This window comes from Electrophorus electricus, chromosome 19, assembly GCF_041902795.1.
Source record: "Electrophorus electricus isolate QZ-2024a chromosome 19, ASM4190279v1, whole genome shotgun sequence".
NCBI lineage: Eukaryota > Metazoa > Chordata > Actinopteri > Gymnotiformes > Gymnotidae > Electrophorus > Electrophorus electricus.
Window position 1 is genome coordinate 2,668,734 of NC_137515.1, and position 27,627 is coordinate 2,696,360.

Genomic DNA, 27,627 nt, shown 5'->3' on the forward strand with positions numbered 1-27,627 from the left:
GGCTCCATATATGGCGCAGAGTCAAACACCCAGCGGTCTCCCTGAGACCGTCCCGAGCTAGCCCGGTTGAACTAGTTCATGCTCAACGCTGCTGATATACACATCTCATATGTGGTACATGGGTCTTGCAACATTACGGAATTTAAGCCTGGGATTAATCAATCAGTCAATAAATAGTGCTGAAAGATTAGTAAATATTTACTTTCACTGGGCATCATTTTCTGTCATCGCCTTCACTGAATGTTGTAGAAACTCAGAGGAAGCTCAGTAGGCTGCTATTTCTAAAAGAGCCAACCAAGACTGAAAATGATTGTTTTTGCGATTGGGGATTTTGCTCTGGCCCACAATCATCAGCCAAGACTGAAGTACAGGCCACACGGGCCAGGTGTGCTCCAGATGGATCTGCCAAGCAGAGAGAGAAGCAGAGTGGAAGAGACAAGTGTTGGTTTCGTGGACAGAAAGACCCAAGTAAAAGACCCCCTCAAGCACATGCATCTCCCCCTGAGCCAGTCCCCTTGGTTGGGTTTGGCGTGGATGGCGTCTCCTGTATTCCTTGCCTGTGATAATTTCACTTAGAGTGGTGAAAACACATGGGCCCTGAGAAGCAACTCTAAAGTCAATTTCCATAGCAACACAAACAAAACAGAGCATTCCACAAGGCGAAGAAAGCCAAAGACCGGCTCTAAATGTACTGAGCCCGATGCACACCGAGCAGTCCCTGCGCTCAGAGCCACTGAGATCAACCAACCATGTGATCACCATGTAGTGTCGTAATTAATGACGACCAATGACACTACTACAAACATTTGTGTGTACATGCTATGTACGTGTGTGTCCGCGCGAGAGAGAGAGAGAGAGAGACAGAGACACTGCAACTGATCAGTCACGGGAAACAAGCTTTTCTTTAATTTATAGCCAACATGACGCTGCTCTTGTAATCACCACCCAGATGACATCAGAAAGAGGTCAGAAAATGACGCCATTCCCCAGTCCTTCTGTAGCGCCAACGTGTGAAGCCCACCAGGACATGCACTCTCTCCAACAGCCGTCTTGAGCTCACTCTTAAACGACTGTTCTCGACCCAGTCTACAGGAGAGCTGAAATAACGTGCTCGGCCCAGTTTAGATCCCAGCCATCATTCCTGCTGATGCCCTGCCACCCAATCGGTCTTCTTGGCCACTCGGCCAATGCCAAACGGCATTTTTCCACAAAACAAAAACAAAGTGAGAAGTAGAGTGAAGGGAACACATTGGAGCGGAGCAGGGAGGCAGTAGGAGAAATGGACGTGCTTTTATTCTGTGCTTGTGCCACTGGCAGATTGAAGCCAGATGAGCTGGTCCCTGCTCGAAGCACTGTGTGGGTGTACAGACTTGCCCGATTTCAAGCTCATTTAATTGCTTGCCTTGTGCTGGAATGTTTCTAGCACTCTTTGTGTGTATTTAGGTTATTACAGGATTAAGTAAAGAGCTGAGGCACTGACCTGTTGGTGAACAGAGAGGAGTACTGAGTCATGAAGGGAACTTCTCTTGTTCTCAAAATGTTTAATTACATCCTTTATTAAGTATCAAAATAATTGCTCTTTAGATGCAAAACATTTGGCCAGATGACAAACAAAGTGCTACAAGTAAGATCTTATTCATTGCTGATGTAGTAATTATGTTCTAGGGAATTACCAAAAAAAGCTGAAGCCGACGTTCACAGAGATCTCTCTATTGTTCCCTGACCTGACCAAAGAGGCGCTGGGTTCACAGGAACGCTGACTGGAGCACAATCAATGCCACGCAAAGGGCTTGACCTGCACTTTGCCTCCTTCATCAGACTTTTCTTGGTTTCTGAGACTCTCAGATGAGGAGGTCAGAAGCGCCAACAGATTTTCAAAGAATTTTTCTTTGAAATGATGAGCAAAATTAGCTAAAATTAGCAAAATTGTGTATGTGTGTGTGTATGTTAGTGAGAGAGAGAGAGAGAGAGAGAGTACCTGTGTAGGTGAGTAAGCTGTACTGTACTGTCAGAGCCTAGTGTCTGGCACACAAATTTTACAATACCACAACCACAAAACCATCACTCTTTAAATCATGCATCAGAACAACTTGGACATTTTTACAGCCTGCCCTGCTTTACTGCCAATCCGTGTCATGAATCACCGGCTTGTTCACATGGATCCGTGAAAACTGGACACAGCACGGGTCTCATCACCAGAACTGCACAAATCATATCTTAGTGGAGACATCCAGGCCGAGATCCATTTGCACTGACTTCTCAAATAAACACAAAAGACGTCCATGTTACGTTGGTCTGCCCAGAAGACTACATCTGCTAGCTATCCGATCTATCTGATCCATCTCTCATGGAATATTCAATAGTGATGGTGCTTTAGAATATTTCACAGACTTTCAGCTGGCTGTAGGCCTTGATGAGCCTTAGCGCATCACCTTGGGTATTCGAATTAGTGTGACTTCCAGTCAACCAATTACCGCAGATGGCAAGCCAGGGAATTTTCTGGAAGTCTCTACCACCAGAAATGACAAACTGTTTCAAGCAAGCTAGCTCTTGGCCCCTTTTTCAAAACCTTGCCTTTTTTAAAAAAAATTAAATAAAAAAAACCTTTGGACGATTGAATAATTCACATTTTACATTTTTGTGGGAAACCCAACCATCAGTTTTTGCCCTTGAAACACATTCTTTTGCCACATTATTACCACCTAGTCTATACAATATGAGTACTCACAAGAGCTTAATATGTATGCTTAATTAGGACGCTTATGTGACACAAAAAAATAAATCACCTTACTTTAGGCAACTTTAATGGACCATAATAACTTTACTGTTGAATCAAACAGGATCCCACATAGTTACTTAGTCTGCAGGGGCAGGCCAGGCAGGACTGCTGAGTCGTCAGGGATCATGCAGAACTGAAAATATCCACTGAAGTTTCACCATGTTGCACCAAATAATTAACCCTAAAGTACTTTGCCCTTTTAAAAGCCATGTGAAAGAGAAGTTAAAAGAGCACCTTGAAATACTGCTGCACTTGTGGGGGAGGTCCCCCACTGCACAATGCTAAAGCCACAGGACTTTTACGTGCTGCAAGTTGCACTAAAACCTTTGCTGGGAATATACTGGAATTGGAGTCATTCACCAAGTTGTGCCGCCTGTGCTGACATCACGCTCCCTTACACATGCCGATCCTGGCCTACTAATTGAAACAGGCTTAAAGTCGGCTCAGGGCAGTACCCAAGGCATAGGGCCACCGTGCTCCTAAAATACAGACCTTGGATGACAGAGATTTCCATACATCACATAGCAACAACTATGACTTCCACTGTGTTAAACAGAAATATTACACTTTTACAGAACACTTCAGGGCATAGAGATTACATAAGATTTCTAAAACTGATATGCCTCACCACCTACAGGACGCCTTTCCTCAGACTTCTCGATGTTCTTTTAAAGCCACCAGCTTAGGTAAAGTATTATTGCCCTGAATGGATTCCGCCCCAGCGAACACCTCAGACTCACGCAACATGCAAACATACACTCATCGTGTGTGAAATCCAATCACACAGGCAAACAGTACAAAAGCATTCCAGCCCTAAGGAGAGGTAGATTAAGAAAGGAGGTGGGGGTAAGAGAGGGTGAGGGGGTAAAGACCTCAGCTGGACATCTGATACCCGTGCTGAACAAATGCGTGCTAATTTTAGCAGCCTGCGTGGGCTGAGAGAATGCTGGAGGAATCGGGGGGCATCAGTAAAGGCAACCACAATGGAGTGACCCTGGACTCGCTAAAAGACGGGGAAACTCCAGGCAACCACTACAAATAAACAAATGAGTTACGCAGGTATTAAAAGAGCTTTTCATCAGCTGCAGCTATAATAAAGGGCCTACAAAAGCGCTACTGAGTGGTCTTGAAAGGGGGAAGAAGAAAAAGCACCCCACCTGTGCCTGGGATTAGACTAGAAGACACGCACCCTAACGGTTCCTTCCTCTGCTAATCACCACCAGAGCACAGCTCTCAGCTGGGACATGTGGACGACGGCAAAAGAAAACAACAACAACAAACCTAATTAAAATCAACCCCCGGCCATTCATCCTGCCCCACACAGGCTAGAACCTGCAGCACACGGGTCAGCAACTTTATGCTCATGCGTTCTGACACTGCAGGCCGAGGTCCCACTTTTGTTGTGTGTTTCACAACATTCCTGGAATCCAAGTTAAATTCCTCCCTGCAGACAAAAGGCAAGCCCTGACCAGATAAAGTCTGTTGAGAAAGAGACCATGACAACACGCTAGTCGATTACTAAAGCTCGGACACGCCCAGGTGAATGAGGTCAAAGAAAATAGGGAAATGACAGAAGGAAAAAAAATTAATTTTAGAAAATTACAGAAAGTTCATTATAAAAATACACATTATGTATGTTGTTTCAATTGCATGGCAACACAAAGTCCACCATCATCTCAAAACAACAAAATGAGCACAAGAAGGATCTGATTCCCTACTTAACCCAATTACAATTTATTTTATTCAAATTAGCCAATTTATTTAAACAAAAATCAGCCAGAATCTTTTTCAGTCCAATTAATCATAACAGCAAAAATGGATTCAGCTAATTATGGCAAATCATGCCAAGTGAAAAGTCTTCCAAACTTGTGTTGTGATTAAATTTGAACCTTCGATTTTGTCAGTTATTCTCATCAGGGTCTGTTTGCAAAGAGGTTTCAGCAGTGAAGCGCAGTACATACAGGTTTACGTTCAAGCCCTGTATTAGGGTATGTGGTTTAAAATGAACCAGCAGAAACGTGAGGTCATTTTTAGAGAAAGTTCTACGCAGTGAGACAGTTACAGGACAGCGTAAGACAGTAGTGTGCTATAGCCTGTAGGTTACAGTGGAGTAACATCTGTTCCTTACTCTTCTCAAGATTTAAAATGTTTTGACAACTCGGGTTGAGGACCTGAAACAACAAATCTTGCGTTTTTGGCGGGAACAGGCCAAAGAACTCACAGTCATGTGCGAGCAAACACTGTGAGAGAGAGAGAGAGAGAGAGAGAGAGAGAGAGAGAGAGAGAGAGAGAGAGAGAGAGAGAGAGCACACCAAGTTAGGGAAACCTGAACCAGAAGCTCTGTGCTGCTCGAAATACAGAAATAAATGTACTCAGACAAAGGGCTCTCAGAATAGAGCATTACTGGCATGTCTGAGAATGAAGAACAGAGATTTCGGAAAAACAAAATTATGCTGATAGATGAGACCTTCAATGAATTATGGAAACAGCTACGGCGGGGTAGTGACCACTGAGGAGCGCAGACGCGTTCCCTCGAGTCTCCCATCTCCCCGTAGGGGTCATGGTCTGCTCACTCTGCTCTCCTCGTTATTACTGGAAACAGTCTGAAGATTAGTGATGGAGCAGTAATTCGCAAGACTGGAGCGCATGTGACCTCTACTGCCACAGTCGGGGCATCCATGGCAACGGAGCACAGAAGATTCTGGAACACTATGGACGGGAGGAGCCAAACCGAGACACGCGTTTATCTGGCATTTTAGAGTTCTGAATTCTTGTGTGCGTGTATATATCAAGGAGATGTGTTGTATTATGACTTATTATTTACCTTATTTGTAATGTTTTACCATAGGGTTTGAAATCACCTGCCAATCTTCACCATACTGTAGGGCTGAAAGATGCCTGATATCTAAATTTCCCTTCACTTGCCATTTCCTAGGAATATTGTATATAAAGCTGTCTGGAGCTTAAGCATCACCCTCTCCCAATCAAAACACGTCAACCACTTCCTCTCAGTCAGAGACATCCAGCAACCTGCCCATTTCCTACCAATTCAGGCCTGACTTCCAGGCTCAGGAAACTAAGGAAGCTCTGTAACTCTGCGCGTTCTAGGACTTAAGATGGCTCGCTCTGCCTCAGACCTGCTCCCAGGCTCGGAGGTCGAGGAAGGGCCTGGGTTAATGTGTCAAGGCAGGCCGGGGAGGTGGGACAGAGGCAGTGGGCTGAGGTGAGTTGCACTCAGGCCACAGCCAGAGGGGAGAGGAAGTTAGCAGCAGGCCCTGAAAACCACTTCTGAAAATTAATCGAGAACGAAGCAGCACTTAGACAGCTCGACCGTTACACTGCCTGACTCAACTCTGTAAGGAAGCTCTGGGGCACCTGCTTCACGCAATTCAGATAGCTCTGATTAAGCTACATTCACATGCGTTTACACGCTCAGGTTTTCATGGTTCATGTCCCCACACTGTTGTCATGTTGGCCAAGTAAGGCAATAAATCACACTCAAACGCACTCACACACACACACACACACACACACACACACACACACACACACACTCTTGCTCTCGTCATGTGTAACATGCATAACCCTCTGGGGCACAAAAAAAAAAAAAAAAGCCAAAGCCACAGAGTGTGGTTGATTCAGTTTCAAATACACCCCTCCTGTAAACACATTATTTGTTTTCATATGTAGAACCTGTTCCATACACCCTGGTTGTGAAGATGCTGTCCAAGCTCACAGTAACATTTCTCTCTGAGCTGAGATCAACGCAATCTGTCAAAAACAAATTGCCCAAATGTCGCAGTACTACACAAGGTATTACATGCCCACTAATCAGAGAGTGAACGCCATCTCTTGTCTGGCATGACAGTTGTTCGGTGTGTTTGGAGCTTCAGGGCTCAACATACTTGGGGAGTGGCTCCACTCATCCAACATCCTGGGAATACAGGCATTTCAACACCACGGTGGGGAATGAAGGCCAAAGGAACGGCTCAGGTGTGTTCTGTAGAAGAGGAACCCTCCCGTCTGAATCAAAAAGGAACGTGAGCTCAATTCTCCCCCAAGGCAAAATACTCGGACTGCCAGACCTTATAAGGCATTCAGAACATGCAGCAAAAATACAACAGCAGCTTATTCCGTTTCTTTATGGTTTTCCACAAAGGATCGCATTCCCAACGAGCGTCAGCATCAGCGCCTCCCCATCTCTCCCCCGAGTCGGCTGCCTGGAGACCATAAATAACTTTCTCTGACAGGAAGGTCCATTATCTCCCATAGGGCTGTGCTGCGGTGATGCCCTTGCGCATAAATAAGTGCATCATAGCCCTGCCCACATGGTTCCACACGCCCGTGTTCAGTCATGGCATCTGCGTGCTGAACCACACAGTAATAGTAGTGCACGTTTCCCCCACCACGTCGGCACACGGCTCGTTTTCTATCCACACGCGCGGTGCATCTCACGTGTCCGAGCATAAGGTGGAAGCCCATTTAAAGCCCTAGCCAGAAAAAAAAATGTTCAGGAGGTCTGTGTCACCAGATAACCTGCTGATCTCCTGTGAATGAGAGTGGTTGTGGAATGGTGCTGAAGTGAAACACTGGGAGAGGTTTGTACATCGCAACCACAACGATGCGTGCGGTTTCTTCTCAAAGTGTGTCGGCACATTGACAAGGTATGCAAGGGCAGGCCCTGGTTTCACACCTTGCCTAGTAAACAGACACACCGTTCCCATAAAAGGCCTATAGCCGAGACTACAGGAGCCAGTGGGTGTGGTGCATCTGTTGGCATTTTACCTACAGTGAAAACACGCCTGTCCTGAGGATGAAGGAGATAGCAAAAGTAGGTCAAACTAGGTGGACCGTCCATGCATAACTGCCTAAAGCTTCAAATCACCCACCAGTCCCAGGTGCTGTGTGGACATTGTTCCATATACACTTCAGCAAACAAATATGTCTCTCTCTGCCTCCAACTCATCCCACATCTTATATTTCCATCAATGAATGTTAGGCAGGTCTCACATTACCGACTAAAACGCAGGAGGAGGTTCACGCAGGCCGAGAGAGATCCTCCCACGCCACCTGCACCCTCGAAACGCTGCAACTGCAGCTGTCCGTCAGCACTGCGCTCTTCCTGGGCCAGTGCAGCGTCTGAATTCACGGCTGCAGGGCTCCCGGATAGACGATCCTCCAAGCTGGCCTCTCGGCATCTCCGCAGACGGATCCGTCCCAGAATCCCATGGAGTAGCGGCGGCAGAGCCAAGCGCGGGAAGGCTTTAGGGCTGCTAACAGGGGACGTTCCATCTGCTGTTTATGGACGCTAAGAATAAGAGTCACTTACAGGAGCAGAACTGGCCAGATGGCCTGAGTTCATTTAGGCTGTCCCAAGGTGACGTTTTCAGGAAATGGTTTTAAAGCCAAAATAAATCCACGTTATGGTGTAAAGGAACCAAGGCATGCTCGGGCCCTGTCTTGACTTTGATGTGCCCCGTTTCCCATGACCATGGACATTACACTGACAAATAGACATAAAGACATGGAGACCTTCCTGACACAAGCCCTCACCTTTATAACAATGTTTGGCTCTACATTCAAAAGACATGAAAACCCTTAAGTCAAGTTTGACTTAGCAGCAAAAGAACACCCTGAAGCTTTTTATAGTCCTTCCATGTAGCACCTGGAGGAGTTCCCAAAATGACAAATGTACCTCAGTATCACTTTTCTGAGAACAGGCTCACACTGCACTTAGAGAGTGGATATTGGAGATAAAAATGGAATGAGGGAGAAGATAAAGAGAGAGAAAGAGAGAGAGAGAGAGGCCACACTGGTTTTAGTGAGCATGAGCTGCAGAGTAAGATCTGTGGTAGTGTCTCTATCAACACCCAGCAACCAAAAAGCATAGGTAGCATGTCTGCAATTCCTGCACTTCAACAATAATAGATGTTGAGTGTGTGTGTGTGTGTGTGTGTGTGTGTGTGTGTGTGTGTGCTTATAATAGATAAAGCTGGTTTAGGTGGCGTAAATATTAAACTGAACACTCCCAAACAAATGGCCCTGGGTACAGCTGAGACCCACTTAGACTCCAGTAGTCAGAGCAGATACTCACTCTGGAGATGGTGAGGGGCGTGCAGAAGTCTTTACCCCCCTGCAGTCTGAAGCCCCATGGAGAGGGTCCATTCAGGGACACGCTGTAATTGCTGCTCATGGTCGTCTCTGGCACGGCTGGGGTTTGTCTCTGTGTGCTTGTGAGCGTGCGTGCGTGTGAGAGACCAAGCACCTCCAAAAGTCTGACTGGCAGCCTGTGGAACAAGAGCATAGAGTTCAGTTTCAGTGCATCGCCATGGCAGCGGAGACCTGTGACGAGGTCATTTGTCCTGTTCGTTCATTCTCAAGCAACAGCAAAACGCAGTCCGAGTGCACAAACGCGACGTGATGCACAGAAGTCAGCTGGACAGCTCAGCGCCCCCTCATCCATATCAGCCTGCGGGGAGGGCTGACGTGTGAGTTTTGGACGATGTCCTGTGTATCCTTGGAGTGAACGGCAACATTCAGACAGACATTCTTTTGCTCGAAAAGTTTAAGAATGACGTGGAGCTCTGAACTACAAAACAGCTGTACTCACTACAATAGTCCTCCTCGAAATAAACGTAACCAGGACAGCAAGCCAGTAAAACCAAATCTAATGTGAGTAAGAGTAACACACACACACAAAAAAATAAATAAATCAATAACTGACCCTTTGACAAGACAAATACCAACAAGATAGGCACTGAAACAAAATTTAAAAATTACTTGGGAATGGGGTCCCTGCGCAGCCTATAATTACTACCAGCCCTGTGGAGCAATGCCTATTTATATCATGCTGGTGAGTGGTGAATGCATGCACACAAGTGTTTTAAGAGCCATTCGGAGCAAGGCTGTCGTCGAGGTGAAACCCCGTGGGAATCCAGCGTAGTCCAAACATAAACGTTCTAAAAGGCAGGATTAGAGACTGAGAGCTTGAGAAAGAATGTTCCACAGTGGCAACAGTGATGACTTTAGGCCCGAGTTAACGCCACCCTCATCCCTTCCTCCTCAAGTGGACCAGCGCTCCGTCCGTTTGTTGGAGGGCAAGTTTGTGACAAAGGGCGGACATTACCCTGCAATTTTCTGCGGGATCAATAATGTTCAACCCCTCTGGCCATCTAGTAAGACACATTCCCAGTAAAAGAGATTCAAAAGAAGTCCAAACTGATCCGAACTGAGCTGGGCTTCTTTGGACACGGTAGGATTAGTATCCAGAAAACCAGAATTAGCTGTAGGGCTGCGCAGTTTAAACTGATACGAGATCAGTTTTACAGTTCAGCTACTGAGGCTTAGCACCCACATAATGTCATCTCATACAACAGTCCAAAATATTTTCTAACAATAACAAAGAAAGAAAGTCACCCCCCCCCTTCCCCCGGAACATTAACATTTAACCCTTCTCTCCCTCCCTGTCTCTCTCTCTCCCTCTCTCCCTCCCTGTCTGTCTCTCTCCCTCCCTGTCTCTCTCTCCCTCTCTGTCTGTCTGTCTCTCTCTCCCTTCGTCTCTCTCTCTCCCTGTCTCTCCCTCTCTCCGTCTCTCTCTCCCTCTCTCCCTGTCTCTCTCTCCCTCTCTCCCTGTCTCTTTCCCTCCCTGTCTGTCTCCCTCCCTCTCTCCCTGTCTCTCTCCCTCCCTCTCTCTCTCTCTCTCTCCCTGTCTCTCTCCCTGTCTCTCTCTCCCTCCCTGTCTCTCTCTCTCTCCCTCTCTGTCTGTCTGTCTGTCTGTCTCTCTCTCTCTCTCTCCCTGTCTCTCTCTCCCTGTCTCTCTCTCTCCCTCTCTCTCTCTCCCTGTCTCTCTCTCTCCCTCTCTCTCTCTCTCCCTCTCTCTCTCTCCCTGTCTCTCTCTCTCTCCCTCCCTGTATCTCTCTCTCCCTGTCTCTCTCTCTCTCCCTCCCTGTATCTCTCTCTCCCTGTCTCTCTCTCTCTCCCTCCCTGTATCTCTCTCTCCCTGTATCTCTCTCCCTCCCTGTCTCTCTCTCTCTCTCTGTCTCTCTCTCTCTCTCCCTGTCTCTCTCTCTCTCTCTGTCTCTCTCTCTCTCTGTCTCTCTCATTATATATTATATATATATATATGGATCACCTCAACCCTCTTCCTCTCCTTACTGTTGTTCACTCACCTCAACCTTTGAGCTCATGTTCTCAATACCATGAATTTTCCTTAACAATGTTTTAAAGACGCCAACTCTATCTCTAAATTTGGTATCCTGCCCAGCGCTAATTTAAGTGCAGTGTTATGCTCAGGTATGTTTACTGTGCGCCGTGTCTGCCTGACTGCACATTTTCCACTACACGTCACTCTTTTTAGGGGGGAGGGGGGGTGTTGCAGAAGTTCCTCTGACAAGCAGCCTGTGCTCAGAACAAAAGACAGCACTGGCATCCGTGCCTCGGAAAAGGTCAGAGGTCAGCTAAATGTAGTGAATGACCAATCTTGGGGCTCTAAAACACTATGCAGCTTCAAGCCCAAGCTAAGACCAGGCAAGAATGAGGCAGATAAGCAAGTCATTCGACACTAATTAACATCTCATGTTTATTCTGCGTTTAATGTTATATAGAACTTCAGTAAAGCAGTGCTGCGTGTTCAAAGTGTGTGAACATACAAATCTAGAAGAATCTTTTTTCATTAATTTTTCCCGATGATTGTTCTTTTTGTCTCATCAGGTGATCGTGATATGACCTTGTGGTCTCTAAGAGACCCTGGTTCCTCTTACAGTGGCTTCCTTTGTCACAGCTCTTCCTGTTAAGGGTGGGGTTGCTTCACAGTGAACTCATTCTGAGGACCCGTTCAGTACCGTAAATGCAAAACGAATGAAGCAGTTTTCCAAAGCAGGTAGCCATTCAGCATCATATAAAACAACACCAGCACAGGTTTATGGAAACTGACTAATTGACCAATCTGGTTTCTGTTACTCTCTTCAATCGAGATTAGGAGTGTTGCTGCCCTGAAAGCTACGTCAGAGTGACACGGAGACACACTAAGCTCAGATCAGAGCTCCACTGAGTCTCTCCAAGGACCACGTGCAGTTTACAAATGAGAGAAGTTAAGTGGCTTACCGTATCGCCACAATAGGGACCAAAGCCCATGCTGAAACGTGACCAGAGTTATATTCTTGGGAACGTGGCTCAAGTTAAAAATAATAATAATATTTTAAAACAATGTATGTGTAGAAATAATTGGAAACAAGAACAAAGTGACAGGTGACAAACATTAGTTCAGTATATTAGATGCAGAAGAGTTAGAATTCATCTCATTCTCTGGTAATTTCCTGCAATGCAATAGGTGTAGTTTAGAGACTTTGGATTAAACTACTCTACAAGACCTTCCATCTGTGCCTAGACCACCATCTCCTAGTCTCCTGTGCTCTCGTTTTGTCATGAGCACGGGTGAAACTGACGAAATGCAAAACAGATCTCTTCACACGTTCGTCTCCATGAACATAAATGACATAACAGTGTGGCATCTGCACCCTTCTGCCAGTTACAGCCAGCTTTTCCCAAGAGTAGACACGATGCCAAAGAACACCCTGGAAAACCTGGTCTCACCGGAGCCGAACTCACCCATGCCGAGGTCTACAGGGAACAAGGGCCGCATTTCTTTTGGGATGAATGGAACTGGCCTGGGAATGGTAATAATACACAACCCCACCCCCGGTGCTCTGGACTAACGACAAAGCCAAGAACTCAAATCGGCCAAAAATAGCAGGTTACGGCGCGCCAGCATGCAGGATCTGGGAAGCTGCTGGAATTACGTAATTACACGTACTACTGTGTTAAAAAATAATGCAAATTACAGGAAGGCCCAGTCTCCGTAAGCGAAGGCTTGAGGATCTACCGGACCTTTTCGCATCTGCTCATGAATTCCTATGAAAGGTGCAGAAGGAGGCCCTGACTGGACATTCAGCGTCATGAGTAATCATCTCACTGTTTAATGTTTACCAAGCTCTGGCCTCCACAAGTGACCACACACGACCTCTGCACAATGAAACTATTCTGCTGACCCCAAAAACCTATTTTTACATGTACTTCAGTCAAAGTCTGTCAGGACAAGGAGACTACTTCCAAATCAACTTTTAAAGCTTTTAAAACGTGTTAAAAAATGAAAAAAAAAGAAGTGCTTTGTAATACTGAAACAGAGAGATCTCATCGGTATCTCCTTGTTGGGAACAGCACTTTCCATTTTTTTTTAGACATCTGACACATTATTGTGACAAAGTGTAATATTTGGTGAATATTCTGTTGCCTTCGGAAGACTGTTTCATTTGCAGACGGTCCAGACTAACTCAACTTGCCCAATGGCCCGAGGCTCACCATCAAGCCAGCACTGGAATAACTCAAGCATCCAGGAGCTTATCTCCGACCCCTTGGCAAGAAGCACCTGCAATTTTATCTCCTCACCTGACACTGAGCCAGAGTCCCTGCTGGGTGTGTGCCGTGCCACACCTGCTTTAATGGGTCTGCCACATAAAGGAGATTTGGTGCAACACCTGGGTTTACAGACAGCCCTGACCTAGCCTACAAATACCACCTCTCTAAATACCCTGTGATTACATACGCATGAGCCCCCGCCACCCACCCACATTGCAATCTCATTATAAATCTGATAGAGTAAGTAGGAAAATAGTAGCAGATTTAGTTTAGGTCACTGCCTTGCCAGGTTTTCAGCAACCACAAAAATGACTTTGAAAGCTGCCGGACTTTTCCAGCTGTGCTGCAGACTCAGCTCGTGACTGGCAACAAACTGGCCAACCAAACACACAGCCAACAGAAACCGAGTCGCAGATATTTTTTTCCTCTCTAATCCTTCCCCAAATCGCATCAATTGCTCTTTTCGTACAATTATTCTACAACAATAAAACAGCCCTTTAGACCTGACGCATTACTAAGCCATCTACTGACTGAACTGTTGCCCTTTGAATGTGAGACTGCACTTTTATACAAACAGATATTAAATGTGGGTAACCTTTCAACGTTAAAGGTCTTCTAAAGCGGTTGTAAAGCGGGACACTGGCCTCAGGTCCCCGGTGTCCCGTCACACCCTCACACACCTCACTTCAAACCTCCTGAAGAATTAACGTGCTTTAAAGCTTCGTTTTCTGCGCACCAGCCGCCTGTAGCCTGTTAAAACGCCAAACGCGTCGAAGCATGAAAACGGATTTGACTTTACGACCGCAAAAACACATTGGAACTAGTTGTCAAGCCTTCACACGTATTTTAATATCCGTCGACCGGCACAAACGCTCTGTTTAAGGCTGTCCTGAGATGTGTCACCAACTTCTCCTCGCAGATGTCCTCCGCTGGATAAAAGCACGAACAACTTCGGCTACCGGAGCAATTTAAACCACTTAAATATTCGTTTTTGTTCCTCGTTTCCAGTAGGAGTTTCTGTGAAACTTACCGTCAAAGGCGAGAACCCAGCGGCCGCTGCTCGTGCGCCTCGAACGCTGCTCGTGCGCTGTAAGGGGAACTGTGACGTCAGAACGCGTCGTAAGCGAGTGACGCTGCGACTTCCGCCTCCTCCGCGGAGGAGCCGGGGGCAGAGGGGCAAAATCATCCTCCCCCACGTCTGGGCAAACGTACCGATCAACACGTGCGATTTAATTCAAGTTTTCGCAACAGCAAAAAAAAGTCGCAAAACCCCCAAAAGACTCCACCTGTTGCGCTGGGAAGCTTTAGAGCCGACAGCGGGCCGTTCGCATCGTTTAGGTTGGTGACCCTCAGCCAAACACTGAATTCAACATTTTCAGACAGTCTCGGGGAATAAAATGGAATGCATTAGGTTGTGGTGAAATATTGCCAATAGTGATTTTTTTAAATTAAGAGGATGTCTTATTTTTCAGGAGTGTAGAGACTTTCATGAAGTAGCCTGATCTCTGGTCTCTGATCTTTGGATTGAGTCAGTGAAAATAAAGCGCTGCCAGTCTGCAGCACTATTTCTGAGAAATATATATTCTGAGAAAGGCGTAACCATATCATAACAGGAAAAATATCGCATCGCATATCCTTCCACCGTCTCTCATTTACACAAACTGTTAACGTTGATTAAATCTAAAGTATAAAAAGAAAGATAAAGAAAACTATATATATATATATATATATATATATATATATATATATATATATATATATATATATAAAACTAGTTGTAAAAATGTTTGACATATTTTAAATGCCTGTCGAGCGTCAAACCGGACCTACAAAAATTGCAGACTAAAAAAGACTGTTCTAAGATGGTGGTGTCACCTAGAAGAGGAAAAATGTTAATTTAATATTTTTAATAAGTTCATTTATCTCTAAATGTATTTAGCCATGTTCTGACATAACAGAATGTCTCATGCAAACCAGTGTAGGTGCGTAATTGTGTTGAGGTTTTCACAAATCTCAAAGGCTGAAAATACCTTTGCGATTGTAGTAGTGTGGTGTAGTGTACTGTAGTGTGTAGTGTACTGTACTGTAGTGTACTGTAGTGTGTAGTGCACTGTACTGTAGTGTACTATACTGTGTAGTGTACTGTACTGTGTAGTGTACTGTAGTGTGTAGTGCACTGTACTGTAGTGTACTGTACTGCACTGTGTAGTGTACTGTACTGTGTAGTGTACTGTGTAGTGTACTGTAGTGTGTAGTGTACTGTAGTGTGTAGTGTACTGTACTGTATTGTGTCGTGTACTGTAGTGCACTGTACTGTAGTGTAGTGTGTAGTGTGTAGTGCATTGTACTGTACTGTACTTTACTGTACTGTAGTGTGTAGTGTACTGTGCTGTACTGTACTGTGTAGTGTGCTGTAGTGTAGTGTACTGTAGTGTGTAGTGTACTGTACTGTAGTGTAGTGTGTAGTGCATTGTACTGTAGTGTACTGTACTGTACTGTACTGTGTAGTGTGCTGTAGTGTACTGTAGTGTGTAGTGTAGTGTGCTGTAGTGTACTGTAGTGTGTAGTGTACTGTACTGTAGTGTAGTGTGTAGTGCATTGTACTGTAGTGTACTGTACTGTACTGTACTGTACTGTGTAGTGTGCTGTAGTGTACTGTAGTGTGTAGTGCACTGTACTGTAGTGTAGTGTGTAGTGCATTGTACTGTAGTGTACTGTACTGTACTGTACTGTGTAGTGTGCTGTAGTGTACTGTAGTGTGTAGTGTGCTGTACTGTAGTGTGTAGTGTAGTGTACTGTAGTGTGTAGTGTAGTGTGCTGTAGTGTGTAGTGTAGTGTACTGTACTGTAGTGTAGTGTGTAGTGCATTGTACTGTAGTGTACTGTACTGTACTGTACTGTACTGTGTAGTGTGCTGTAGTGTACTGTAGTGTGTAGTGTGCTGTACTGTAGTGTGTAGTGTAGTGTACTGTAGTGTACTGTAGTGTGTAGTGTAGTGTGCTGTAGTGTACTGTAGTGTGTAGTGTACTGTACTGTAGTGTTATCTTTGTTCCTGCAAGGTCGCCATTAGCTTGCAGGTAGCAACAAGCATGAGCTGCAGCCAAACACATCCTGGGTGCCCTCGTGGATGTCTATGAGCATTCGGTAACTGTACGCTGGTTATTCACCCACTTTAAAAAGGTTCTGCACTACTTTCTAGCAATTAATTCTATTTAAGACCCAATGACGGCATGCGAGAAGCACGCAGGTCGGATGAAACTGCTCCTTAGTGCGGCGCCCTCGCCTTCGTCACTAAATGCTGATGTCATTTTTTCCTTTGAGTGAGTAGGCTAAAATATACTAGATTTTGTATTTTGTTAAATATTTTGTTGCACCAAACACATTTATTAACTAACCAACATATGTCTTAGTTTTAAAGATTATTTTCTAAATCCAACCTAAATGCTTACAGCTAGCACATTGGGGCTGGTGTCATTTTTGGGATATGATCTGCCAGGGGATTTATGTTGGCTAGGCTGTTTCAGCCCCACTCCACGACCCCTGGAGTGGGGAGGTGGCGCCATCCAGTGGTCGAATAAAAAACAACAGCAGGGGGAAATCACACACACCATCACCTTATTCTATAGGGCATTTACTCCGACTGATATTACAGCAGTGCGGAAAGCTAAATACCAACACCCGTAATTTAGTATAAAGTTGAGCTAGTTGCAAGAAATTGCACCAAAAAGACATCCAGAATACTTACAGGGTCGTAGCGAATGTATCAGATGAACCCAACTTTCCAGAAAGTACTTCAAACCAAGGGGCGGCAGAAGGCCGTGTGTTCTGGGACACAGATAAAAACCAGCACGTGTGAATAGTAAATAAAGATAGCAATCAAATCAGGATCGTAAAAGAATATGAGATGGGAATTAGAAATGACAAAATCAATGGAAATGGGAACAATAGAAAATTCAAATGTTAAGTAACAACGATTAAAAAGACAGATGTGTCAGGTGATTTTCTAGAAGGTGTGCTGTAAAGTGAGATCTCCTTGGACGGATGATCTGGAGTCTTTGTCGTGGGTTAAAGTTGACCTGCAAAGCTTTCATGCTGGTGTGAAGTGTTAACTAAAACCGTTCAATGCCTGAGAATCGCAGGGATCTGCTTGTATAACAGCCGCCATGTCCGCTGTTTTGCAATGTACAAAGACTCACGAAAGGACTTTAAAATGCATTTTACAACGAGCAGGTAGCGGTCGCGGAAGAACGCTCTGATGTGGCAGGAGATAAAGCAGGGAATTTCCCAAGCGCACTGGCAGTGTTCATTACTACTCTAGCGGTGACAAAAGTGCTCAGGCAGACCAAATGGAAACACATTTGTGGGAAAATATTTTAGTAAAAGCATTTTTGCCAATTAATTCAGCTATAGATTGTTCGTGTGTGAGAGTAGCATGAACTGGTCTGGTGAGTCTGATGAGATGTGTCCTACAAACCTACAAGCTCTCCACAGATAGTCGTGTTTCAAAAGTGTGCCCCACTAGATCAAGGTTTATGTTCAAGTAAAGGACTTCTCCAGTATCTGGGGAGAAAAGTTTCAACCCTTCTGGACCAAGAGCAGTCCCCCCCACCCCCAATATGCCAAGTCTCCTCAACAATGCCAGTTGATGATTTGGGGCCTAACTGTGTCCTTGTAAAAGCCTGGTGATGTGCTGTCATCTCGTGGGAGGACATGCTCTGATTCTCCTGTCGTTCTTGATTCTAGGCTCTCCCTCACCGTGACGAGGGGTGTAGTCACCACGGCAACCGACTCCAGCACCAGGTGCTGAGCGAGTGTTCTCTGGCCTGGTTGGCTGTGGATCATTGTGGATTATACGTGCATTATTCCATTCCATTTTCCTAAGAACTCTAACCCAATCGAGCCATTTTGAATAATCCCACTGCTTTGTGATTGCCAGCCAGCGCACGTACCTTCTCTTGACATGTTCTGGGTGGCGCACTGCTGAGATTCATGTCTTCTCTCCTTTTTTCTCAGCACGAAGGCTGATCTTGAGCTACTGATGGACTGAGGTCTTTGGTCCACTTGACTGAACTCTACAATACGCCTACCCTGTATAATTATACACAGCATCTATGTCACAGACACCAAATGCTTCAGGTTCCTAAAGAGCACAGGCTGCAACAAGACTGAATAATCAGACTGAATCAATTACAGATGTAGCCTTAATATTTGATGCATCTAAAGAAACCTTTTTTTGCTACACAGTTTGCTACAGTGTTAAGAAGCAGGAAGGCACTGGTGAGCTGAGCGATACCAAGCAAAACTTTAGTCTTAGATGGCCAAACCACCAAAGCCACCCCCCCACCACAAAAAAAAAAAAAAAAAAAGATTAACAGATTCATCCAAAAACTCAGTAGATATGTTAAAGGTTACCGCAAAGAGAAGCATGACCAGTGTGACCTCACAGGGTTTTTATCAGAAGATGCAAACTGCTGGGTGAGTTCATAACAAGAGAACGTATAAGCCTCTACAGTCCTGACACAGTTTTATGAGCTGTATCAGCATGGTGGAAAGAGTGAAGTGAAAACGGAACTGGCCGTGATCCAAACATCCCACCTCCTCTATGAAACAGGGAAGTATAACCAGGAATGGCTTCCTGTGGAAATAGATCACCTTGTAATGTTAAACGTTATAGAATGATGAACATTAAAGAATAACTGACCAATACAAATGGCATCAGATAAGAGTGCATAACTGCATGAAATGCACCTGTAAGTCAGATGTACTTAATAAAGTGCCTACTGAGTGCAGGTTCACAGTGGGTGTTTCTAACAAAGGGTGGCCAAGGGTGTGTAGCGACATAAAATTTGGCAGCAGTAGATCTAAAAAAAAATCCTTAAAAGGAATCAAGAACCTGTGGGAAAGGGACACAAAAGTACTGACTCATAGATGTCACTCAAAAGTACTGACTCATAGATGTCACTCAAAAGTACTGACTTGTAGCAGTCACACAAAAGTACTGACTCACTGTGTCACCAGCAGACTTGGAACATATTCGGCGGAACATGGCCTTTGACCCAGGTGACTGCGTGAGCATACACGCCCCTGAAGGAGGGGCTTGGACAGGAAGCTCAGACGTGGCACCTTCTCAGCCAGTGCGTTCATGAAGGGAAGACGCAATTCAAGCGTGACCAAGAGAGCGAGTTGCAGTAATCCACGTGGCCAGGGTATCCTTCACCTGAGAAGGTATGTGAGCAAGAGGATGGGAGTGGCCACCTGTATTTGGAGCGAATGATGGCACAGATTTAAGGGCTGTGACTGACCGATGCTTTGGGTATGACTGCAGACACCACTTTGGAATATGGTGTCAGGATGCTGCTATGTCTGAAAAAGTCCCAATTAATCATTTATGTCACGCAATTACCTCAGGCTGCAAATATGTTTTTTCCTCTGTTGTCAGGAAGATCTTGAGCAAAGATGTTGGTAAAACGTCTCTGTTGTATATCAGGAAAACACGTAACATTGACATTAACATCCAGGACAGCTCTGTGGCCTAGACAAGTAATTCTCTGTCACCACAGGAACCAGCTGTTTCTAAGAGACGAGCTTGCTGTGTGAAGAGTGAGGCATGACTTCACTCAGAGCCTGTTTGTGTAGTCCTGCAGTGACCCACAGGTGTTGAAGACAGAGCACAGCGGGGCAGGTCTGGCCATCTTCCTCTGCTGTCATACCGCACACTGTTAGACGCCTTCACTTCTTGTCCACTGTGGAAGAGGTGTGAGCTCTCCACAACGCCACATCGCTGATGGAACCCTCTACCCCATGAACACCACTCCGTTATCGTCTAGCCACCATCTTTCCATCTTTCCTGGAAGCCTTGTAAATTTAGATCTGTAATTTTATTTGCAACAGCAGAACTAATAGGATTTTTTTTTTTTTTTTGCCAGAGGGTCTTAAGTATTTGGTTTGTCAGGGGGCCTTTGTTTTTTTGTTTTTTTAACATACCTTTTTACAGTCCTATAATGTTGTAGTTTTTAAGGTCACCTTGACCTTAAAAACGTCTACATTAACGTTGAGGCTTTATCACATCTTTACAGAAACCGTGCTGCATATTGCTGTGTGGCAGCTCCTAGCACAAAATTTCAGCACTTGAATGTCACGACTGTCTACTGTGGGATTTTAAAACTAATCTTTCTAACCTTCATTATTTTTAAATTATATCCCTGAAGTCTTCAAAGTAGAACAGAGAACCCTCTCCGTTGATATGGTACATATAGAACAGGTGTCGTAAGAGTGGAAAGAACAATAAGTCAGCAGTCAGTTTACTGTTACTATTACTGTTACTGTTACTGTTACTGTTACTGTTACTGTTACTATTACTGTTACTGTTACTGCTACTGTTACTATTAGTGTTACTATTACTATTACTATTACTATTACTGTTACTATTACTATTACTGCTACTATTACTATTACTCAGGGTATGTCTTACATCTGCATTGAGATTGTTTATTGGTTCTGTCCCCGTCTGGTGCACATAAATGTAATTTTCCCCGAAGCTACCAACTGCTAAATAACTGGCTTAGAGAATTTTAGTAGTGTGGTGTGACTGATTATATACCTTCATTAGTGCTCTGCCATTTTCCTCTGATGGAATCACCTACAGAACAGTACTGGCTTCCTTTAGTTAGACACCTGCCCAAGGCCCTGCACTAGAGCACCGACAAGGCACAACTCGGAAGCAAGCCAATCAGTGTAAGGAGAGTAGAATGGGTCAGGGTTTTATAACTGTCAATCATAAGGAATGGAAAGGAAGGGTGGGGCTTGGTTGTATCTGCAAAGGGTGCATTCACATCACCTGTGTGAACCTCTTTTAATAATGACAGTGCTCAGACTGCAGGTAACACACGGAGGGCTATACAGGCTCTTGCTGTTATGTTATGAATTATCCACCGGTAACATTATTATTGTAAACAAACAAACAAAAAAAAAAAAAAACAAGCACTGTAGTATTTATTTAATTTAGTCAGTTCCTAGAAGTTTAATTCAGCGTTATGTAAATCAGTTGCTTTCACTTACAGTTGTAGTAACTGATTTTGAAACCTTATGTGATTAAAAACGTATCACGGCTCAGTCGTCACCCACCTGGCCGCCCACATCTGCACACACCGATCGCTGATCTGCACACCAATCACTTCCCCAATCCACAACATCAGCATCACTTTAGCCGCCACACCGATGCACAGTATCAACCCAAAGTGCCTCTTGCTGGCCCAGCTTCCAAGCCTCCTGTCTGTATCTTGCTTCTGAACTGGTCCTTCCCATTTGCTGCTTGCTCTGTGAGCCTTTTTCATTTTGCTTTTGCGTTACTGAATAAATTTTTGCTTGCCTCCACTCACACCTCGCTCAGTGTGTGCAAGTGAAGAAGATTGATCATTATGCCTCAATTGTTTAAATCTCCATCTTTATTATTCTTCCATGCTACTTTATGCTATTTTAACTCTTTTTTTAATGCCATTATTTAATGCCATTATTTATGCTTTTCTAGTTCTGGCTACCCAGTGAGCTCTTGAGTTCATCTGTATGTTACGTCTACAGTCACCAAGACAGAGTCTTCGTTTGTGTAATATGTCTGGTGAAATAAAACATGCTGATTGTGACTGTAATTGGGGGAAAACTAATTAATTTATACCTGCTGGTTCACATACCTGCTGTTAGGTAACGCAAATGCAAAATGGAAACTGATACAGACATTAATGCATGTAACCCTCAACTGCTGAAATTATCATATTTGTCTTCATTAAAGCTGTGCTATCTTTGAATATATCAGAGCCAATATCACCTTTGACCAGATTTGACCAGAACAGTTACTAGTCCATGGTTGCTTGAAAACATGCAAAATAAGTGTGATATAAATGTAAGTATACTTAGAGGACCAGAGGATGCAAATGACTGCAAGTCAAATTAATTCAGCATAGTATGCAAAATCCACCATGTTAGGGAAGGAATTCTGTGGTCGTGGAAGGCTACAGTATCTGATTCCATCTGTACTGTTGTTCCTAAATCCCCAATTCACTAGTTTTAAAGTTAAATATTCAAATATTGCCTCACAATCACAACCAGTTCAACTCTAAGACCAGTATTGCAGCCCTTAATCAGGTGTATTAGGCTTGTTCCATAAAGCTGTTCTGTAGCCCTTCAGAAAGCTGAGGTGACCGACCTGTAGAAGGCATATATGGCTAGCACATGCCCGGTGCGTGGTCTGGAATGTCGACCTCCCTGAGGAAGCCTCGATCTATGTCCACCACCTCCATACCTGTGACAATGGAAACACTGATCAGACTTTAAGACTTGAGTAAACCTTCTTTACTCTCTCACTCACTCACTCTCTCTCTCTCTCTCTCTCTCTCTCTCTCTCTCTCTCTCTCTCTCTCTCTCTCTCTAACTCACTGCCAAGTTATTTAAGGCAACACAATCATACAAGTCAAACATCACTTGAATGATTCTGTTGTATGAACCCATATACTTCTGTTCTTGGACAATATACAGGACACAAATTTGTCAGGATCCACGGGACGCATTAAGGCAGTAAGGGTGCATGGAATGTGGAGGCCGGAGAAAGCTCTGTGGTTTCTGCAGCACTCTGGTCTCCCAACTGAATTACAATCGATGGTTGTGCAGTCAATGTGTAGTTTAAAATGTTGTTAGTGCTATAAAATATTGGGATTAAAGTCGTCGCTTATCCAAATGCATTATCTAAACTCACTGAGTTTCAATTTGGTGCCAGTGTGTTACAGCACCTTTCTGAGCTTCTCCGGCCTTATCCTGGCCCCTTATCCTGGAGCACATGGGCCTTGTTCTGTAGACACAGCCTCTGTAAGTCCCAGTTCTCCCTGGGTGCCCAGTGACATGATGCTCACATTTCCTAGTGCTGCTGTGCTTAGCCACATTCTTGTCTCCTTGTGGTCGTAGTTCCAGAGCAGAGGTGTCAGACTCTGCTCCTGAAGGTTCTGGTCTCCTCCAGCTAGATCAGTTCCCTTATCAAATACATCCGATTCACCAGTTAAATGCCAGTTATAGTAGGTGTGTTGAAGTAGGGAGATCATCAAAGAGTTCTGCCCTTCCATGGTGGGAATTTTTCTCACCTTAGCCTGCCTCCTTCTTGGTTTATAATTATGGATCCCCTGTTAACTATTTGCCCCTATTTTGAGTCATTAGGCCCATCTTCACTATTACTCATGGAAAAGCCTTAATAAACCTATTTCACATATACATCTCTATCTCTTACTGATGTGTCTTATAAACTCAATTTCGTTGTAGTTTCGTATTGTGCTTTTTACAAAAGACGATGTCACACAATGGCGTCATGACAAAATCAGGGTCCAAACTAGGCATCTGTATTGTTTGGCTTTAAGTTCTGACTATCGCCACATGTCCAAGGCATAGCAAACATTTTTCATTCCAATTAACTGAGGTTTTTAAATTATTTTCAGGCTGCAAGTTGCATTCCACAACAAGTCATCTATAAAAACGTAGCGTTTTGTTTAAGAAAATATTTTAAAAGATTTTTTTTTCTTTCTCAAATTACTCTTCTGTATGATATGACAAAATCAGATAAATTAAAACATCATATCTAAACACGGCATACTTCTGAAATATTGAGCGTTCATTCCCTAAAAAAACGTCAAGATTAATGAAGAAGTGTAGAAGTTTTCCTAACATCTAGTGGACAGGTTGCAGGTTGCAACCAACTGAACACCTGCCTCCTTGACATCTGTCTGTAGAGCAAATGATGGGGATCAGGTACCAAGCTACTTTCAAAATGACGTCATTGTCTACGACTGCGTAGATATTTTGAAATTCTATTTAGTTATTTAGTCTGTAACGTAATAGGTTATCGTTTCCATGTTTAAATACCAAAGATAGATTCTAGTTTTGGCATATAACTGTAACATTACAATCCTTATAGCAATGAAATATTTTTCAACACTGACACGAGGAAAAAGATACTTGTGTTCATAACTACGCCATGTTCCAGTAAAAGCTATCAAACAACAAACAGATTCGCATAATAAAATCCCTGTTCAGCACAAAACAGGAAACATCTGCATCACTCTGAAAACACATTGCCACTGAAGAATGCAACCAACAGACCCGACACTTCTCAGTTCTGTTTCTCACACCAACATGCTTGCGTGTCCTCTTACACCAGCTTGTGCGACCCAGGCCCATATGACGCAGGGTTAAAGCAGGGACTGACACAGACAGTAATGATTGAGCGCAAAGACTTTATGATTCATATGAAGCTGTAATGCTGCCCATGTTCCATCAGTTGGGCCTTGCGGTTAATTTAGGGGCCAATCATTACAGGATTGTTCTGGCTCAGTCATAAGTAGTCACTGGCAAAGCACAATATCCATTCTATCATTTCATACTGGCCTGGGTATCAAATTAATATGCAAGGTAAATACTAACGCCACCAAGTATTTGTTTAGATTAAGCTCATGTTAAAATTAATCAAAAATTAAATGTACAAAAGCTAATAAAACAGAGAGTGAGCTCTCTGTCCACTCTCTGTCTCTGTCTCTCGGTCCATATAAACATGAGAAATAAAGTTGCCTTTTACCCTCAAGGACCTTCCTCCTCCGCAAGCAGCTTCACCCTGGTATTGAGGGGAAAAGGAGTCTGCTATGAGACAGAGCAGCTAAGATGGGGTAGAGCCTGGGGACGACGTGGAGGTAGACAGCCTGCTGCCCTCCATCTACTTCTACAGTTGACTGGGGCTTTGCTTTCCCCATCCTGGCCCCGGGGGGGATGTGATGTAAGGTTCCTCATGGCTGTCAGATCTACACGGCTAGCGGGATTTTCCATGTGACACTGTCACATCCTGCTTTTCACAGTGTGTTAAAGGTGCTGTGTGCAGGGTCAGCTTGGAGGTGGTGTGTTCCGTGACGTGTCTTCATGGGGGGTGGGGGGACATCATGTTGGGACCCCTGGTGACTGGGTCCCCGATGATATCAGTTAGGCCCCTTCCCTCTGAGTTTATGCGACTATAACTCATGAACGGGTCCTTTAACTTAACAACATCCCTCAGCTGCCACAACAAACATACGCTTGCTTTAGTACTGACGTTTATTTTTGTGAACCTCTGTGTAAGGGTTGGCACCAGGCCAAGGCCCCCTCCGGCCACCAGAGGGAGGCCTCGAGTCAACCACACCACTAATCAGGCTTAACACCCAACAGCTGGGTTAGACCTTATAAAAGCCCAGTGACCCAGTCGTTCAGTGCTGGGTCTTTGCTAAAGTTCTGCACCAAGCTCCTAGCCGGTAACTTCAGGTATTGAGGTCTGTGAGCCCTTGTGCTACACCTCACTTCTTGTCTGCGAGGGTGTTTGTGATTTCACACATCCCCTCCCCTCTTCAGTTTTCCCTCTTGAGTCTGTCTCTCTCCCGAGGCTTCCCTTAGCCATTCACGTTCCTCCCCATTTTCTGGTTTTGTTTGGGAAGTTTTAGTTTGGTTTTCCCCAGTGTGTCAGGGTTGCCATTTCTTCCTGTGGCATCCTTTATTCTCCCTTTTTCCATGCTTGGCGTGGTGTTTAGTTTTGTTTTACCTGATCCAAGATCTAACTGTTCTGCACACGGGCCCACCATTGTTAGAGCGTGGTTGCTCACCCAGTAGGCTATTGGCGTGGTCACCTAGCTGACCTGGGTTCGAACCCACCTTGCATTCGAATTCATAATGTGTCTCATCCACACTGGAGAAACAGATCTTTCACACATTGTAACGGCCGAGGAGCAGGACGCACAGACTCCGTCGATGTACACAGACATTTATTGAAGAAGACAAAGGCACTCGCATATAACCTAAATGCTGAAAACAAACATGGCCATTGAGAGTAAAAACGGGCACCAATATGTTTAACATTAACGCTGTGAACATGAAGAAAGGCAATGACCGATCGCACTGCACACACTGAAGGGGGTTTAAATACACAAAGACAAAACACTAACCAGGTGCAGGTGTGGTTAAACAAACAAACAAGACCCTCCCACTGCACGCAGCAGGCCAAACCAGTGTTCTGTGACAGACATGACATATTCCTTATTTCTGAGTCTGAAATAAGAAAACAAATGTCATTCCATTAAAATATACCAAAATATGTATTTCATAAGTGTGTGTGTAAATTCAAACGCAGAGTTCAGAAGTGAAAAGAAAATGACGTGCAGTTGGCTAGATTAAACAGACATCCTCATGGGAGGCTTGATTCAGAAGACAAGAGAGACTTAATGGTGTGTCTGTTCTGTCCATTTAAATGCCAGCTACAGGAATTAGGATTTGGAGTCTATCATAGATGATTATCCTGATTGAATAATATATATATATGTATGTATGTGTGTGTGTGTGTGTAATTTTACTATTTATTTATTTATTTTGCGTCATGATATAGGGACAATGCAAGGAAAGTTGTAAATGGCTGTTGTAAAAAGCGCTATATAACACTCTGACTTTGACTGCACCCATTTAACACATTTGTAGGTCAGATTGGAGTCTGGCGACGTGTCCCATCTCCCCTGGAGCCGACCCTGCAGCTGTTTGGTGGTGGAGGGAGAGTCAAATCCTCAAATTGATCAACCATGTGTGAAGGGTCTTGTTGGAGGGGTGTGGACTCCTCAAGCAGACAAAAACCTGGTGGTGTTTTTCATCTCACACCTCCAAAGCACTGCTTTCCTCCGTACCAAAGACCCCCTGGGCAAGACTTTAAGACAACAAACATCTCACTGATCCAGACAGTTTACCTCAGACAGTTCAAAGCAAAAGCGACAGCACTAGTGTTATTGAAATTAATATAGTTAATTAATGTTAATTAATATGCAAGAACTGGCATGTATCCTAACAACCTTTCTGGGGACTGTCCTTGTCTGACTGCGTTTGAGTCTATTCAGAGGACGGTACTGTCAATGTAAAAACACTCCTATAATAGCTTGATATGTGCCCTTTGTTCATTGCTACTCACTAGGGACTATAAAATGCATCTCCTAAAAAGAAAAAAAAGAAACACTTAAAAATCTCCTTTAAAGGACCACTTGCTGTGAGTTTTGGGTTTAGTACCTGACTGAACACAGTGGGGAGGTTTGAAAACAGCAAAATCACCAGCTGACCTTCTAGTCTCTGCTTACACCAAACCAAAACACAATCAGAGAAGCTATTTTACTAGGAGACAGACACAAAGCAGTGATGATCCCTTCCTTTTGGCAAATGTTTAGTTGTGCCACTGAACTTTCTAAAGCTCAATCTGGTCTTCAAGTTATATAACACGCTTAGCATTCTGAAACGCAGTTCTGAGAAAACTATTAAGATGCAAACAGTCTATCATAAGAACTGCTACTACATGTATTACTCCATATATACATATAATAGTTGATATTTCTATATAAATTCAGTATTTGCAAAAAATTC

At 44.2% G+C, this 27,627-nt stretch overlaps 1 protein-coding gene across 14 annotated transcripts in view; it reads right to left on the bottom strand.

Moving 5' to 3' along the window:
- The window catches only part of pdlim5b (PDZ and LIM domain 5b), a 65,134-nt gene that overhangs the window by 30,477 nt on the left and 7,030 nt on the right, over nt 1-27,627 (bottom strand). For 7 of the 14 annotated variants that reach the window (XM_081702715.1, XM_027003458.3, XM_027003457.3 and 4 more), the window contains exons 1-2: nt 14,223-14,357; nt 8,874-9,066 (exon numbers count right to left, since the gene is read on the bottom strand). In XM_081702715.1, coding sequence (XP_081558841.1) covers nt 8,874-8,944 — 71 coding nt within the window. In that variant the 5' untranslated portion in view covers nt 8,945-9,066; nt 14,223-14,357. Of the gene's footprint in view, nt 1-3,407; nt 3,566-8,873; nt 9,067-9,389; nt 9,415-9,503; nt 9,706-14,222; nt 14,358-16,936; nt 17,017-27,627 lie in introns of those variants that run through there. The other 7 variants (XM_081702717.1, XM_081702714.1, XM_081702718.1 and 4 more) reach the window with 6 other exon arrangements.